General features: G+C 33.0%; 1 protein-coding gene across 1 annotated transcript in view; it reads right to left on the bottom strand.

The window, feature by feature from the left end:
• Fife (regulating synaptic membrane exocytosis protein fife) overlaps nt 1–14,800 on the bottom strand; it is a 588,373-nt gene that overhangs the window by 101,294 nt on the left and 472,279 nt on the right. The window contains exons 14-16 of the mRNA XM_075369629.1: nt 13,575–13,699; nt 12,650–12,762; nt 4,714–4,793 (exon numbers count right to left, since the gene is read on the bottom strand). Of these exons, the coding sequence (XP_075225744.1) occupies nt 4,714–4,793; nt 12,650–12,762; nt 13,575–13,699 (318 nt within the window). The remainder of the gene's footprint in view (nt 1–4,713; nt 4,794–12,649; nt 12,763–13,574; nt 13,700–14,800) is intronic.

Here is a 14,800-nt window from a genome sequence, read left to right as displayed (position 1 = left end):
CAGTGGACCACGTCCTCTACGTCTGTCCCCGATACGAGTTCGAACGTTCACGAGCTGTTAGGGAACTTGAGAGAATACATTCTTTTCTGTATCTCCGTATTAACTGGATGGTTCGCGAGGAGTGGTCTATAGTGGCTGGTTTTCTTCGCGCCCTTGCAGTGTGTAGGTCTGCAGAAGGAGTTTAATCGAGGTACTCGATTGTGGTAGGATCCCGGGTGGCAAGTGTTCCGGCTTAGGCATTGGATTGGTTGGAGATAGACGTATTGGCATCGTGCCTCGGTTATAGGTATTGTTAGCGATTCGTTTTGGGGCTCCCGCTGGTGGGGTGGCCACACCGACGGGGTATGTTAATCCGTGCGACCGAGGGCGTGGCTTCCCTCCACCGGTGGCGGTCCTGATCGTGACTTGGTAATGCCACGCGAATCACCATGATTGGGAACCGGTGGGTGTGCGGGGTTTATCTCCAGTTCCTGCGCGGACCGGAATGAAATCGCGTTTCCCTTGTTAGGTGACCTAAGTTGGTCGACTTATTTGGGTGTAGGTCTGAATTTCTATGTTGCCTAAGACATAATTTTGATTGGTATGAGTGTAGCACTGATTTACCTTTAAACTCGTTCGTTTTCTGAGGCATTCATAGTCACGAACGGTGCCGTCAAATCTGGACTAGGCGCGGGGTTGGCACTTCCGCGGTTTCGTTCAGTTAGTTTGAGGGAATCATGTTAAGTTGGATGTAAAGATTTCCTACGTGAAGGCGAATTTTGATATGTATTTTACTGATGCAAATGTCTGCCGAGGCATTTACATCGGTGGCATCCCGACCGAGGCCTGGCTGATGACTATGAGATGTAATCAGTTAAAGGGTCTAAAGACAACCTCCGGAAAAGCCCCTCAGGGCTCGGAACGGAGGGGGTGGTGTGGAGACCTGTAACGTCACAAGGTGGGTGTCTTCCCTCTACGGGGTTGGGATGCACTCACCTACCGTAAAACGTACCGATCGGATCTTTCGCTAAATACGCGCACAACATAGCGGAAACCATACGCCCTCGCAGTTTAGTTACCACCTACCATAAAGCGCTTTATCGCGGCGCATGGTGCAATATCGTGACAATTATGTTTCTCCGGTCGCCGCTGGTAGATGCATAAGCGGTCGCACCGGCTGGAATTTCAGCTCCCGAAAGATATATACTTTGGTTTCTCTGATGCTTCCAGAATATTTGTGGTTTTGAGTATGCAATCGGTGATTTTTGGACTAGTCGGTTGTGTGTACCTAACGCTAGTTTCGAGGTTTTCTTGGTTTCAGACGGCGGGTACAGTTTAGCGTCATTTGTAGATTCATTTTTCTTCTTGAACACGAATGTTTAAGGCACAGATTACTGCGACGTGTATCCATCTCACCGCGGCCAAGAGGTGGCAACGAATTCTGGTCGTAAGTCCCAGTTGAACCAAGGGAATACTCCCTAGTCCTATTTGCGTTCTTTTCAGAACGAGAGCCGTTGTCTGTGGTTCGCAAGTATCGATCCAGAGGCGGCTACGAGATACAAAGAGGGACAGGAGAATACAGAAGGTCTCCAGCTACCCGTAGCTTGCTGCGGGTAGACGTTGCACTTGTGGGCTTGCCCAATTTCTAAGGTAGGAAGAAGACAGCGATCCGGGAAGTTAGAGGCGACCCATTGGTCGAAGAGTTTTGGGCAGCGCAGGGCAGACCTGGCAGTTCTGCTCGTCGCAGCCCAGCAAAGTATCGAAAATTTGTTGAATTTTGTAGAAGGCTCCCGCAGCGTCAGTGCAGGGATGAGGAGTAGATTTTGGCCCAGCTTGAAGCTTGTTAGGGGTGTTCTTTCTGCTTTGGCAGAAGGCTTTGAAAAGTTGGTCTCCAAGCCCAAGGAGATCACAATAGTAGAGGTTCCGGCTCCAGCTCCTGACAGACGAAGCATTCTGCTGACGTTGTGCGGGACAAGCGAGAAGCTAGTCAAGCTTCGAAGCAACCCGAGATGGTATTCGTAAACATGGCAGAGGGGTCTAAAAAAACTGGTAGGCAACTGAAAGAGAACTTACTGTTTCCCCTTACATTACCCTTTGTGGCAACAGGAAGAAATTGAAGGTTAGGAGAATTAAAGAGACCAGCACGGGTCTAGTAGTGGTTGCAAACGATTTGGAGACTGTCAGAGTCATCGAAGAGTCTCCAGAAGTGAAAAAGCTCGAGGTCAAGGTTGACCTGAAGCGTTAGCGTAGGCACCGGATCAATTTCTACTACATTGACTGGCGGCTATCTGATGAAAAAGTTCTGTCTCTTGTTTGGGAGCAGAACACCGATCTGGATGAGGCCGAATTTAAGAAAGAGTGTAGGCTACTCTTTAAGATTGGAACGCGTGATGCCCAATGGTATCACAGCGTTTTTGAACTTGGCGCTAGTCTCTTTAAGAAGTTTGTGTCTGAGGGTAGGTTGTATGTTGATCTAATGTCAAGGGGTAAATTGACGTGTAATGATGCTTCAAGTGCTGTCGTTTTGGCCACAGGGCAAAATTCTGTAAGTATGCATCAGTCTGTGCGCATTGTGTCAAAGAAGGTCAACTGTCCACAGAAAGCCGAGGCTCCATCCTGCACAAACTGTAAAAGGTTGTGTAAAGAGTGCAGACATTCGGTGAACAGTATGGGCTGTGGCTGTTGCTTACGTGCGGTACAATTGTATTTCAATTCCTTGGATAGTTAGTATCCTTCTTTGAATGCTTGATGTTTGTATGCAGTGTTAGGTGAATAGGTGTTGTGAGTCTTGGGGTTGCTTTTCACAGCACCCATCTAAAGTTGGCTGATCTACCAGGTCATGCGGTTTCTAAGGTTTCTTTGTAGTAAATTGTGATTCATCCGCTCTTTGATGCAAAGGGCTTTTGATTTTAGATTTTATGTGATTGTCAAATTGCTTCTTTGGCAAAAGTTAGGTAATGAATTCGCAGGCACTTTTTATGGGCTGTTGACTCTGCCACCTTTGCATTGGAAATGGATGGATCTTTACTTGTAGTTGCGTTAGCCTCAGTCTTCGACTGAGCGCTGTCTGTGTAGTAATAGGGGACCTGGTAGAGTTTTATTTCTTTGCAGTTTCTATCGCTGTGATTTCACAACTGATAATTTGACTAGCTTACTTCGCCTCATACCCTGCACTGGTGACCCTTAGGGTTCATTTTAGCGTTAGTATCCTGAGTGGCTAGGTTTCACCCGAGCAGTTGATTGGCCGGAGGTAGGTGTGCTTGGCACCGTGCCCTGGTTAGATAATTCAAGTATCAATGGGGTTGTGCTAAGGAGTGTGATCTCACTCTCCCGGCTATGGTTTTACTGACTTAGCATGAAATTTTTTGGTTAAATTGGAGTGTTACTATTGAGGGTTAATGGTGTGTCACTATTAAGGGGCAATTAACGAATCGTAGTTGCGATCAACTTTTTAGTTTATCCAAGTGGGTCTCAAAATTGGAGCTGAAGTGGGAGACTAAAGGTTATACTCAGCTCCCAAATGAAGCAGACCTGAGGTTCTCTGGGATTATGTTTTTGGTTCACTCCAATCACACAATCAATTTATTATTGCTATTGTAGCAATTGGCGGTTTACTGAATGACTGGCTCTCTAGTGGCAAAAAATTTAGGTGTTAGCAAAGTTAGGTGTGGGGTCTTCGTGCTTCTACAAGTTTGGTAGAGTAGAGTAGTTCCAGAGGGCTATGTGGTAGTGTTATCAGGTCTCCGATGCCTTCAGAGAAGGCTAAGATAGGGCGAAATTACTGATGGGAATGTCTTTCCAGGCATTCACATCAGATAAATCTCACCGAGGTCGGCTAATTACTGTGGAGAGATTCAAGGGTTAGAAGATATCTTCCAATTAAGCCAATAATGGCTAGGAACAGAGGGGGTGGTGTGGCAACGTCACAAGGTGGGTTTTCTTCTCCTTCGAGGGGGAAATGAGATGCTGAAAGGTATTGTATATTCGTTGTGATTTACCACCTGCCATAAAGCAAATCATTTTGATTTTTCACTTTTATTGCAATGCCGGTGACATGTTAGTGTGGCATCATAGCTAACGACATACAGGTGACATCATGGGTTAGGTTAGGTTAGGTTAATAGTGATGTCACATAACTTTTGGTAAATGAAACCTTAGTTATTAATGTATGGCAGGGTCAAAGGTCAATTTTAGGCCAGAAGGAACATATTCACTCTTCTTATATCACTTCTGAACTTTAAATGAAATTTGAAAAATCTTAAATAAAATCTATCTTAATAGATGGCTGGGTTTTCATAAATCTTATGCAAGGTGATTACCAAAACAACTGACATATATAAAATTCAAAAATTCACCATGGCTTTGATATTTCTTGAACATAAAAATAAAAAGACTATTGTATAGAAAAATTATGGTTACAGTGTTTTGGGACTTCAAGGGATTTTTGATGAGAAAATTATGTAAATTAGGATCATAACATTATAAATATAAATAGTGATGTAAGAATAAATAATAAAGTAAAAAAAAAAAATTAAAAAGTTAGCTGTTTAACTGCTTCACCCATAATAATTAATATTCATATTAATTGAAATTTTTTTTTTATAACATATTTTTTAAAGTACAATTTTAATCTACTCATTTTCATCTTTATAAGAATCTACAGCTAGTCATGATGCCAAAAGATAGCAAAATTTTACTGAACTCTTAATTTAAGTAATAGACTTAAACTCTTACCTAGTTGTAATCCAAGGGCTTCCCCTGAATTTTTTCGGGATGCACCAGGCATAGGTTCATCTAACAGATCACACATTCGTCTGGAAATAATAGACCACTTAAAATTTAAAATAGCTGTCATATAATAATAGAAGAACTACAATATATTGTGCAGAGTTCATGCATAAATGTGCTTATCACTTTTAACTCAAGATTTAAAATACTTATCAAAAGTACAATATCATTATTCATGTTCTGGTTAAATATACAGCTTCAAAAGTAATAAATGTGCCATATTTTGTGAATAAGTTGTATACAGCATATATATCTGAACATAATGAATTTATAACTACCCACAAATTACACAAATGTTAAAATGTTAAATGTATCTGAAAATAAATGTAAAAATTAGTGATCACATGTTTCCTGCTGAAGGTCTACACTATTAAAGTTTGTTTAGTTCAGATTTGAAATGAATATAGTTTAAAAAAGCATCTAAATAAACTGATTATAATATTTTCTTTTTTCTTTTATCAATTTCCAATAGACTTCTCTTCAATAACATTTTATTAAATTAATTAAAATAAACAATACTAAAGATAATCAATTTGCTATGCTGCAATATTTCTTGTATTGCAGTAGTTGTTTTTAATAATAATACAAAATATATATATATAATCACATATGTGGTGTAATAAAAAGGAAGGTAAAATAAGGAAATAAAAAAAAATTATGTTTAAGTTTTACTGAACAGTTGCTGTCCCAGTTGGCTAGTAGGTGGTAAGAGATCATTAAAGACATCTAGGGGTAGGAGTTCAATTCAAGCAGGACAAATAAGGTAACAAATAAATTCATTATTTTGATCATCACATGATGTATGTTGTATAGATCATATCGAGAAAGGAGAAGGTACTACTCCACTTGTTCCTTTAAAGGTTAATATGTGTCTAAACTTAGGAATAGGTTGAGGATTGAATACATCAGAAACTATTTCGGGATTTTTGATTTGAACTCAAAAATTATAACTAGGGAAAAATGGTAGAATAGGGGGTGACTACAAATGGCTTATGGAGATGGTTGAACTGATATGACTTACAGAGAAAGAATGTAGAATGATGGCTAAAAATAATTCTACATTATGCTCCAAAAGGCGTGAGAAGTATTTGCCATCCAAGGCAGTGTTGGACTATGCAACGTTGAACTAAGCCACAGACCAGCTGGCCTGGGGTGTATTGAAGAAGAAAAAGCAGAAGACCTAAAATCAGTGATAATTGTGTAATAAACATTATAATGCACCTTTGTACAACTGACAATTTACTAAAGCATAGCATGGTTACAGCCAAGGCAACATGTGATGTCCCTGGTCAAACAAAACTTGTTTCATATGTCCAGCATATATCTTGGAATATGCAGAATGTCCAAGGGATATCTCAAGGATATTTTGAGATAAATAAGATAAGCAGTTGTTTTAATTAATGTCCTACATTCTTCCAGGACAAGAGCGATATCCAAATGTCATCCTAAAAATACCAGCAGATCACAGCTTTAAAGGTGAATGGGCAAACCTTTTATTGCTAAGTTTCTACGTAATTAATTAATTAATTTATAAATTTACTTAATTAGTTTTTTCAGTATGTTATTCATTTTTAAAATTTAGTAATAAATTAATTTATTTATTTGAAATAATATGTTTAGTAGCTGTGTAAAATCACTACTGCAATATTTTGTTCAGTTTGTATTTGTTGATTTGCCATTTATAATACAGATTGATGAATATGACTTGCATCAAATTTTATGTAATTACCAAATAGAAAGAAAGAATGGAAAAAAAACAAGGACTTATGTACAAACTAAAAACTGAATAGGTAATTTTAGCTTATTTATAAAGATCTGACTAAAAATTATCACATTATATTTGCTCTTTGGAAATCCTCACATTTTTGTAATTTTTGAGGGTACAAGAAATCACAATGTTTAAAAACAGAAAAAAATAAAAGAACTGAATGCTCTATTTATATGTATAATAATGTATTCTGCAGAGACACAGGACAGTGTGGATAAACTGTAGACATGAAATAATTTATCTTATATATAAATAAACTTGTTAGCAGAAATTTTCCTTTATGATTTTTCAAAATATACAAATTTTTCTTTAAATGAAAAAATTAAACTCTTATTAAAATCTTTAAAATTTTTATAGTTTTTTTTACCATAAATTGTAAATTTTGGTTTTAAAGTAATTTTTGAGTTAAAAATATAATTTTTTATTACAATAAGAAAAAATATAGACATTGTGAACTAGTATCAATGTTTGTTAAAATACGTTTAATATGAATAACAAAATAGAAGTAATTAGGTTTGCAATTCCAATTCACCTGCATTGTCTTAAACAAACTATGGTCAACATTTCCATCATACCCAGCTAAGTAACAGCTACTGTTGCCATTATATTATGTTGCGTAAGTCTTAGTGTTTTTTAACTGCGGTTACCTTCAATATGAAATAATTTTTCTTGTTCAACTAATTAAATGCACTTACAGTATCATAAATTTATTAAAATAATGCAAAAATGATTTAAATATATTAATTAGTGATTAATTTTAATACTTTTGTAAAATTTAACCTATTCATACTTTTTAGAATCTTAGTACTGTCAACAAATGTTCTGTGAAGTACAGATGTCATAAATAGATGATGTTCTACAAATATTCTCTCAGATTCTATAATTGCCCCATGGGATGTCATACTTATTTGTATTTCTAAGGTATAACCAAAACTGTACAATTTTTTTTTTTATCAAAGGAAATGTTCCCATAATATCATAGAATTAGTTAGAAACATACCAGTAGTATATCCTGCATGACATCTTGTCCTATCCTGACATATCCTTGTGCTATTTGGAAGGGAATAGTTGCATGAATATTAGCAATGATTCTCTAAGACTACAGAGATGCAAGCAGCTAACCCATCCATAACACAAATTATAAAAAATAATTTTTTGTTAAACAAGAATCTTATAGCGGCACCAAGACAATACAATAGAAAAAAGTAGAGTAAAATTAAAGTTAAACTGTTAATACATCTGATGCAACAGTATTGGCATAATTATTTTGAGGTGCTTCTATAAGATTAAGAAATAATTTTATCAGAATTATTAAGTATATAAATAATTTTTAATTAATAATTAGGTTAAACTTTTTATACAATATAATATTCGGAGGCTGAAATAATATTATATTGTATACATGGTGTATATATATATATATATATATATATATATATATATATAATTTTATATATATTCATATCTAAAGTTAAAATGCGTGTAAAAAAATATTTAATTAAAAATACTGTTTCAGCCAACAGGGTCAGACTTTTAAAGATCTTTAGATCTTCAATGCTTAGGTAGTAAATACTTCAAAAAGAAGTGAATCTTTCATCTCTGAGAGTATTAGTCATAGTAATCATAAACCAAGGTTAAGTTCTACAAGTGAGAGCAATTTCACAACATCCTACAGTTAAGAACAAATTAATTTAATTATTGTGTATTTTTAAGTGATAATGCCAAATTTCAAAATAAAACTTAAAAACATAGATGTGCACCTAACCTAACTTATTTAAATCCTTACCTTAGTAGAATTCAGTTAGTGTCACAATGTTGAGTAACTAATTAACCATATTATGGATTCACGTGCTAATGCTAATTACACAGGATTAGGAATGTGGTAGCATGATGTTATGAAAAACTTCCACAATGTAATCGGAATTTGTTTAGAAAAAATAAAATTTGCAAAATTTGGTGAATACAGCATAAAATAATGCTATTTTAGTTTACTTGTTATAATAAAGTAGTAAAATAAAAAAAAAAAGGTTGTTAATGAAAAAGTATAAATTTACTAAGCCTATTAGCTACTCTCAAAATATATGTGAAAAAAAATTATAATTGCGTATCATATCAACTCATATTCATCCAGATTCTACCGCTGTAAATATAAGTGCGACATACTGATGCACATGCGCATTAAACATTTACATTCTCATGTATGTTTTCTTGGAATGACCTGTTTAATCTGACTTAATCTGTCCTGTTTTACATACATCATCACACACTGTTTGGCTCTGTACTACATTTGTTGATACTTCCTCATGTTCTCTTGCTATCTTGATATCGGGCCAATGCCTGTCGATTAACTTAAAGTCATTAAAAATGAGAATTTAAAATTTAAAACTAATATACTATAAATATATTTATCTGAACTTCTCACTAATTCATACTTGTAAAAACATGTTATTCTGAAAAGTAAAGTAATAATTTTGTTAACATTCACTGAACAGCATGCTTAAATATGTTAACTGATAAAAAAAGTCAAGTTTTTTTTGTTAAAAAATGTTGAGAAATGAATAAGTGCTTGATTTTTATGCCATTATCTACAAATACACCTGAGAAGAGCTGAATCAGTCCTTGACAACTTCCTGACTGTCCTAAGAAATGTGGGCTGCTACTAAACCCACAAGTTTAAATCTTGGTGACATAGTGAACACTTTGACATTGTTTCCCATCACTTAGGGTAATTCTTGCTTATGGTACCAGAGATTCTGGTCAGTTTTTTCACACATCAAGCCGTAACCAAATTACATGATCCCTGAATTGAACTCCTTCATGAACAAGCCTGTAGTGTAGTAAATCAGGATACTAACTGAATGGCAAAATTAAAACAGATCACATCCTAAATTAAATCATCTTTACCCAACAAAATTGTCAGAAACTGATGCCAAGAGTGAAAAACAGCTACAGTCACTTTAGAGGCTGCAAAAATTGACTGAAAGAATGATTTTTTTAAATGTTAAATTAAATAAATTTGTTTCAAATTATCATGAAAATCTCACTAGTTATAGATACATAATATCTAAATGTATTGTTCATACTTTAGAACAGTATGTGATTAAACAATAAATACTAAGCAATACATGATTACACAAGACTAGTTAATTGAATCATGTAGGAGTAATGATTAATATAACAAATGAAAAATTTTATTGAAAACTGGTACAAAACAAAAATATTTTTTTAAATTAAACCAGATCTCTTTTATACATTTACATAAAGTTCTTTTTCTCAATTTTTAGCTAATTTAGTGTTTAATCTATTATTTATAATAGTTTAAACTGACTGGTAAATAATAAAACTATAAGTTAATTAATTTAGATTAATGCGATTGTCAGTGCTGTTATAGTTAATGCTAGCATAAGGAATAATCAAGAAGAGATCAAGAGGTTGCAAAATTCAGTTGCTTTTGAAATGTTATTGGAAAACTGAGAATGTTAAGTGGTTTGTAACTTGGGCAATGGCATTTGGAATACTACAACCAACTAGAGTAACAATCGTAAGGATTCATGTCAAGTCTGAAATTAATTGAATAGTGAAATCACATTGATCTCTTCACAAGTCCAAATCACAATTGTTTGACATCAGTCAAAAATTTTCTATCCAAAATACCAAAATTTGATCATACATTAACAGCATGATAACAATTATTTCATGTTTTGGAGGAAGAAGCATTAGCCAAGCACATACATTGAACTGAACATACTTTGTTTGATAGGCCATTTTTTAATAATATCTGCATAGAGTAAGCTTTGTCAAATATACAGTGTCTCAAATAAATAGACATACTCTTTGAATGGTTATAGCTAGAAAACAAACAGGTAGAAAAACAAAATTATATAAACTGATTGTTTGAAAAATCTGTTTTTTACTGTTTTCACTCACTGCTAAATTGTATGTTATTTATTCTATAATAAACTTGGCTGAAAATCAGTTGTCATTTTACAGTGTAAGTGGCTTTTGAAGTGTTATTGGAAAACTGAAAATGTTAAATGGTGTGAAGACTTGGGCAATGGAATTTGGAACAACACAATTGCAAGAATTTATGACAAGTTTGGAGCTATGAAACTGAAAAATGTACACAAATGGTGAACTGGGTGAAGAAAAACCTCTATGGGCAATGAAAATGCTGCTTTAATAATGCAAAGCTTTACATAATCCCGAAACAAATCTCTCAGGTAATGTTTTGTGAGACTGATATTAAAAAAAGCAGTGTTCATAGAATTTTACAAGCTAATGCTTGGAGACCATACATCCCAAGACTTCTACATGCATTAAATGAAGAAGATAATCCAGTCAGGCAAGTACAGTTTTGAGAATGGTACCAGGACAAGTGTGAAACAAAAGATGTGGGTGGGTTTGAAGATCTAACCATTTGTTTGGATGAAGCCATTTTTTAGCTTAATGAAACAATTAATAGGCATAATAGTGTTTATTGGAGAAATGCAAATTCATACATAATTGAATAGAAACCTGCTCATTTACCATGGTTAACAGTACGGTGCAATTTATCTTTTAAAGGGATTGTTAGGCCATTCTTCTTTGAGAGTACTGTCACCACCATCTCTTACTTATAAATACTTCAAAACAATGTTATTCCTGCTCTACATACATTTTGTTGATGAATTATTGTATAGTACTAGCAAGATGAGGTTCCATATAATATTGTGCAATGATGGAATTTCTTGACAACACCTTTCCTGAGCGATGGATAAGACAAAGAAGAAGTGCTTCAGGGAACCCAGTCTGATCACTAGACTTAATACCTATGGACGTCTACCTATGGAGTGTTTTAAAGGACATTATGTATGCTACACAACAAAGGTCACTGCAGCAGCTGAGGTAGCAAATTGAAAATGCAGACAGCATGATTCTTTAACTAAAATATAGTTAGCGTGTTGCTGTGTATTAAATTGTTGTCTTAGGTATATTGATGTTATGATACATTTTGAACACTTACAAGTTTAAATAAAAAAAAAAAAAAAAAAAAAACAGTACAAGCATCATGTATCAAACTGTTTTCTTTAATAAATAATAATTGTTCAAACTGTGTAAACATTTTTAGAGGTATACTGTACATGGTACGAAAGAAAATATTAAAAAAAATGAATTAATAAGTCGCAGTGAACTGGTTGGACCAATTCATTCAATGCAATCAACAATAATTAAAAGTAACATGACAGGATTACATATCCTTAGCTCTTCATATCTCCTGCATTTTTTAAAATTTTTAGAACCATCAATAAAAGTTTATACACATGATTTTGTAGTAAATTTCTTATAATTTTAAATGGTATATAAATTAATAAATGCAATATATCTGGCATTTCATAAAGATAAAATATATTTAAAGTCAAAATTCTGAGAGCTTATATTTTTGAATCTCACTGGTAAATAGAAAAATTAAAATATATAGGTTTGAAATTTTACACAATTTTCACAAAGATATAAAAATACATTTGATTTTTTAAAATAATTTTCAAATGAATGACATCTTCTTAACATGAGCATTGGGAACAAAACAATGTTCAAATAAGGAACAAGCATGGGAAAGCTGCTGCATGCAGAGAAATAAGGGAGTGTTTAGACTCTTAATGCATTTAAAGCGTTAAACTGTTATATTTGAAAAATTTGGTTTGGTTAGTTAATAAAAAATATATAACAGTTTTACAAAACATACAGTTATAAATATATAACAGTTTTTCACTAGTGATAATCATGGACAAAAACAACAAAATACAAAGCAAGTTTTTGTATTTGCTTTAGTGGCTGCTAAGTTATATATTTCTCTGTCTTAATTAAGAGTACTGCTAATGTTAAAATTTAATAATGTAATTTTCACATAATTCACAAATATTAATTAAATAGTTAATTAACCTAAGCTAATTAATGCAAACTCACACAAACACATACATATATACTTGTACACAATATGCTAATTCAAATACATTTAAGAATTTTTCTTGTGAACAAATAATAATTAAATTAGATATATAATGTTAATATATAATATAAAATAATATATATATAATGTTAATAATAAATAAATAAATAAAAAAAAATTATACGTACAGGTCAGTTCCTTGTTCAACAAGAAGTTCTGCAGTGTCTCCTGTATGATCCATTATGGCACACACTTCTTCAAAACTTCGATCTACTAAAGAGACACCACACCACTCTAGCACCTGAAAATGGAAAGATTTTCTTTAATAATAAATATATATTTAATAATTAACACCATAGATACTTCTTAATATCTTCATGTTTATGACTAAGCAGGAATTTTATTATACATAATAGAGTATTTTTATTTATGGAGGAAGTTTTATTACCCATGTTTTCCTAGAACTGAGGGTGTTTCGTTAAAGAAAAAAAGTTAGATACTGGAATTTTCAACAATAAATTAAATATTTACTTTTTTTCTGGTGAGTTAACTATATTATTATTATTATCTTTTATGACACATAGGATCACTTCAGTCAATCCATTATCCAAGTCTCTTTGATGGACCGTTTGGACCTTGTGGTCCTACCAGTACTTTTTCATATGTTCTGATCTTTATGTCCTTTCTAGTGTTGAAAATATTTGTATTGTGAGTTTTTTCTTGTGAGTGTGAAGCGAGTGTTTTTATTCTTCTTTAATTTTATCTTATATGTGGTGTAAGGTGAATTTCCTTCAAATCCTCTCTTATTTCTCTGATCCATCTGCATCCTGTCATGGTGCTTTTCAAATCGAGATTGTACTGTACTAGCTATTTCAGAAGTCTTGAATCTTGCATCTTCATGATATTTCCAAAAAAATCCTAGTTTCCAACTCTCTCTCCCTACATATATTTCACTATATATACATATTTTTTTTTTTAATTTGTGTAATGTGTTTATTTACATAATTTTACCATTACAACATTTTTGTAAATTTTGTAAAATAAAATGTTACAAAATACTAAAGGCAATGGAAGGAATTTTAATATTACAGAAAGTTAGAATTTTTGTCACACCTTGTCACCTTGCTGAAGTCCACCTTTTTCTGCTGGTCCGCCAGGAACTGTCCATACAACATATGCAAACAGTCGTCCATCTGCACCTGCTTTTCCTCCAACAACTCGCATTCCAAATCCTCTTGCTGGAGCAAAAAAAATATTTTTTTTTAATAAAAAGTAAACAAATAAATTTATTTTTTTTATAGTCATTTCTTAATATAAATTTATACTAAAATAATAGGTTTTTACTCAAAAAGTATAAGAATGTGAGCAATATAATCAGTTTATAGTTTAATGAGTAGCCTTAAAGCATTAGCTCCAATTTGTGTAATTATGTTAATCTTTATTATATAACAGTTCATAGAATGATTTAAGAAAAATTAAAAAATAACATATAATTGAAAAAATATTTAACAAATAAAAAATCTGCATAGTTGTATACTATTTGGGGTTCAAAAGATTTAATTAATGATAAATATAAATAAATAAAAAAAAACATAACTTACAAAAGGTAGGGAACAAATTTTACTTTCCAAGGTAGGGAAGTTTACAAGTTCACGCCTGATCAAAATTAATCTGAGAAAATCTTTTAATATTTATTATTTAATTGAGTTTCAATTGCATATGAAATGGTTTATCTAACAGCTTTTATTTGTCATGGAACTGCTACAAGAAACTAGGTGTTTATGAAACATTTGGTCATTCATTTAACACTAGTTTCCTAACATCCACACTGAGTCTTAATTTTTAAATTCACCATTATTTTCCAGTTGTTGGTGAAATGTATCTTCTGTTTAATTTAAGTTTTACTAAAGATTTAATTTTTATATTTTTTGTTTGTAATTCAGACAAATAACTGTGAGATGTTCAGATATTAAAGAAGAAAAAAAAATAGTTTTTTGGACCACTAACTTACATGGTAAAGAATGCATATTGAAGGTATTATGGCTAATGAAATTTTAGTAACTGGGGTTAATTTCCCCAACAAAAACACTGACAATGGTGGGAAAGCCAAACATGAATCTTCTACTATCAACCACAAAACCACAACCAGCAGAATTAAAGTTTTTAGAGCTGTCTGTATAAACTGTGGCATCAGGATACATAATATTTATAATATTACAAAAAATTTGTTTATAAAAACTGGAATTGTATTCTTCTTATGATACTGACAAAGACTAAAGCAGAAATTAACAAGAGAAGGCCGCCAAAGGCAGTAATAACATGGAGAACAGTACGAACTA

The sequence above is a fragment of the Lycorma delicatula genome, chromosome 6 (genome assembly GCF_047948215.1).
Source record: "Lycorma delicatula isolate Av1 chromosome 6, ASM4794821v1, whole genome shotgun sequence".
NCBI classification, from domain to species: domain Eukaryota; kingdom Metazoa; phylum Arthropoda; class Insecta; order Hemiptera; family Fulgoridae; genus Lycorma; species Lycorma delicatula.
This window is presented reverse-complemented; position numbering and strand designations above follow the sequence as displayed.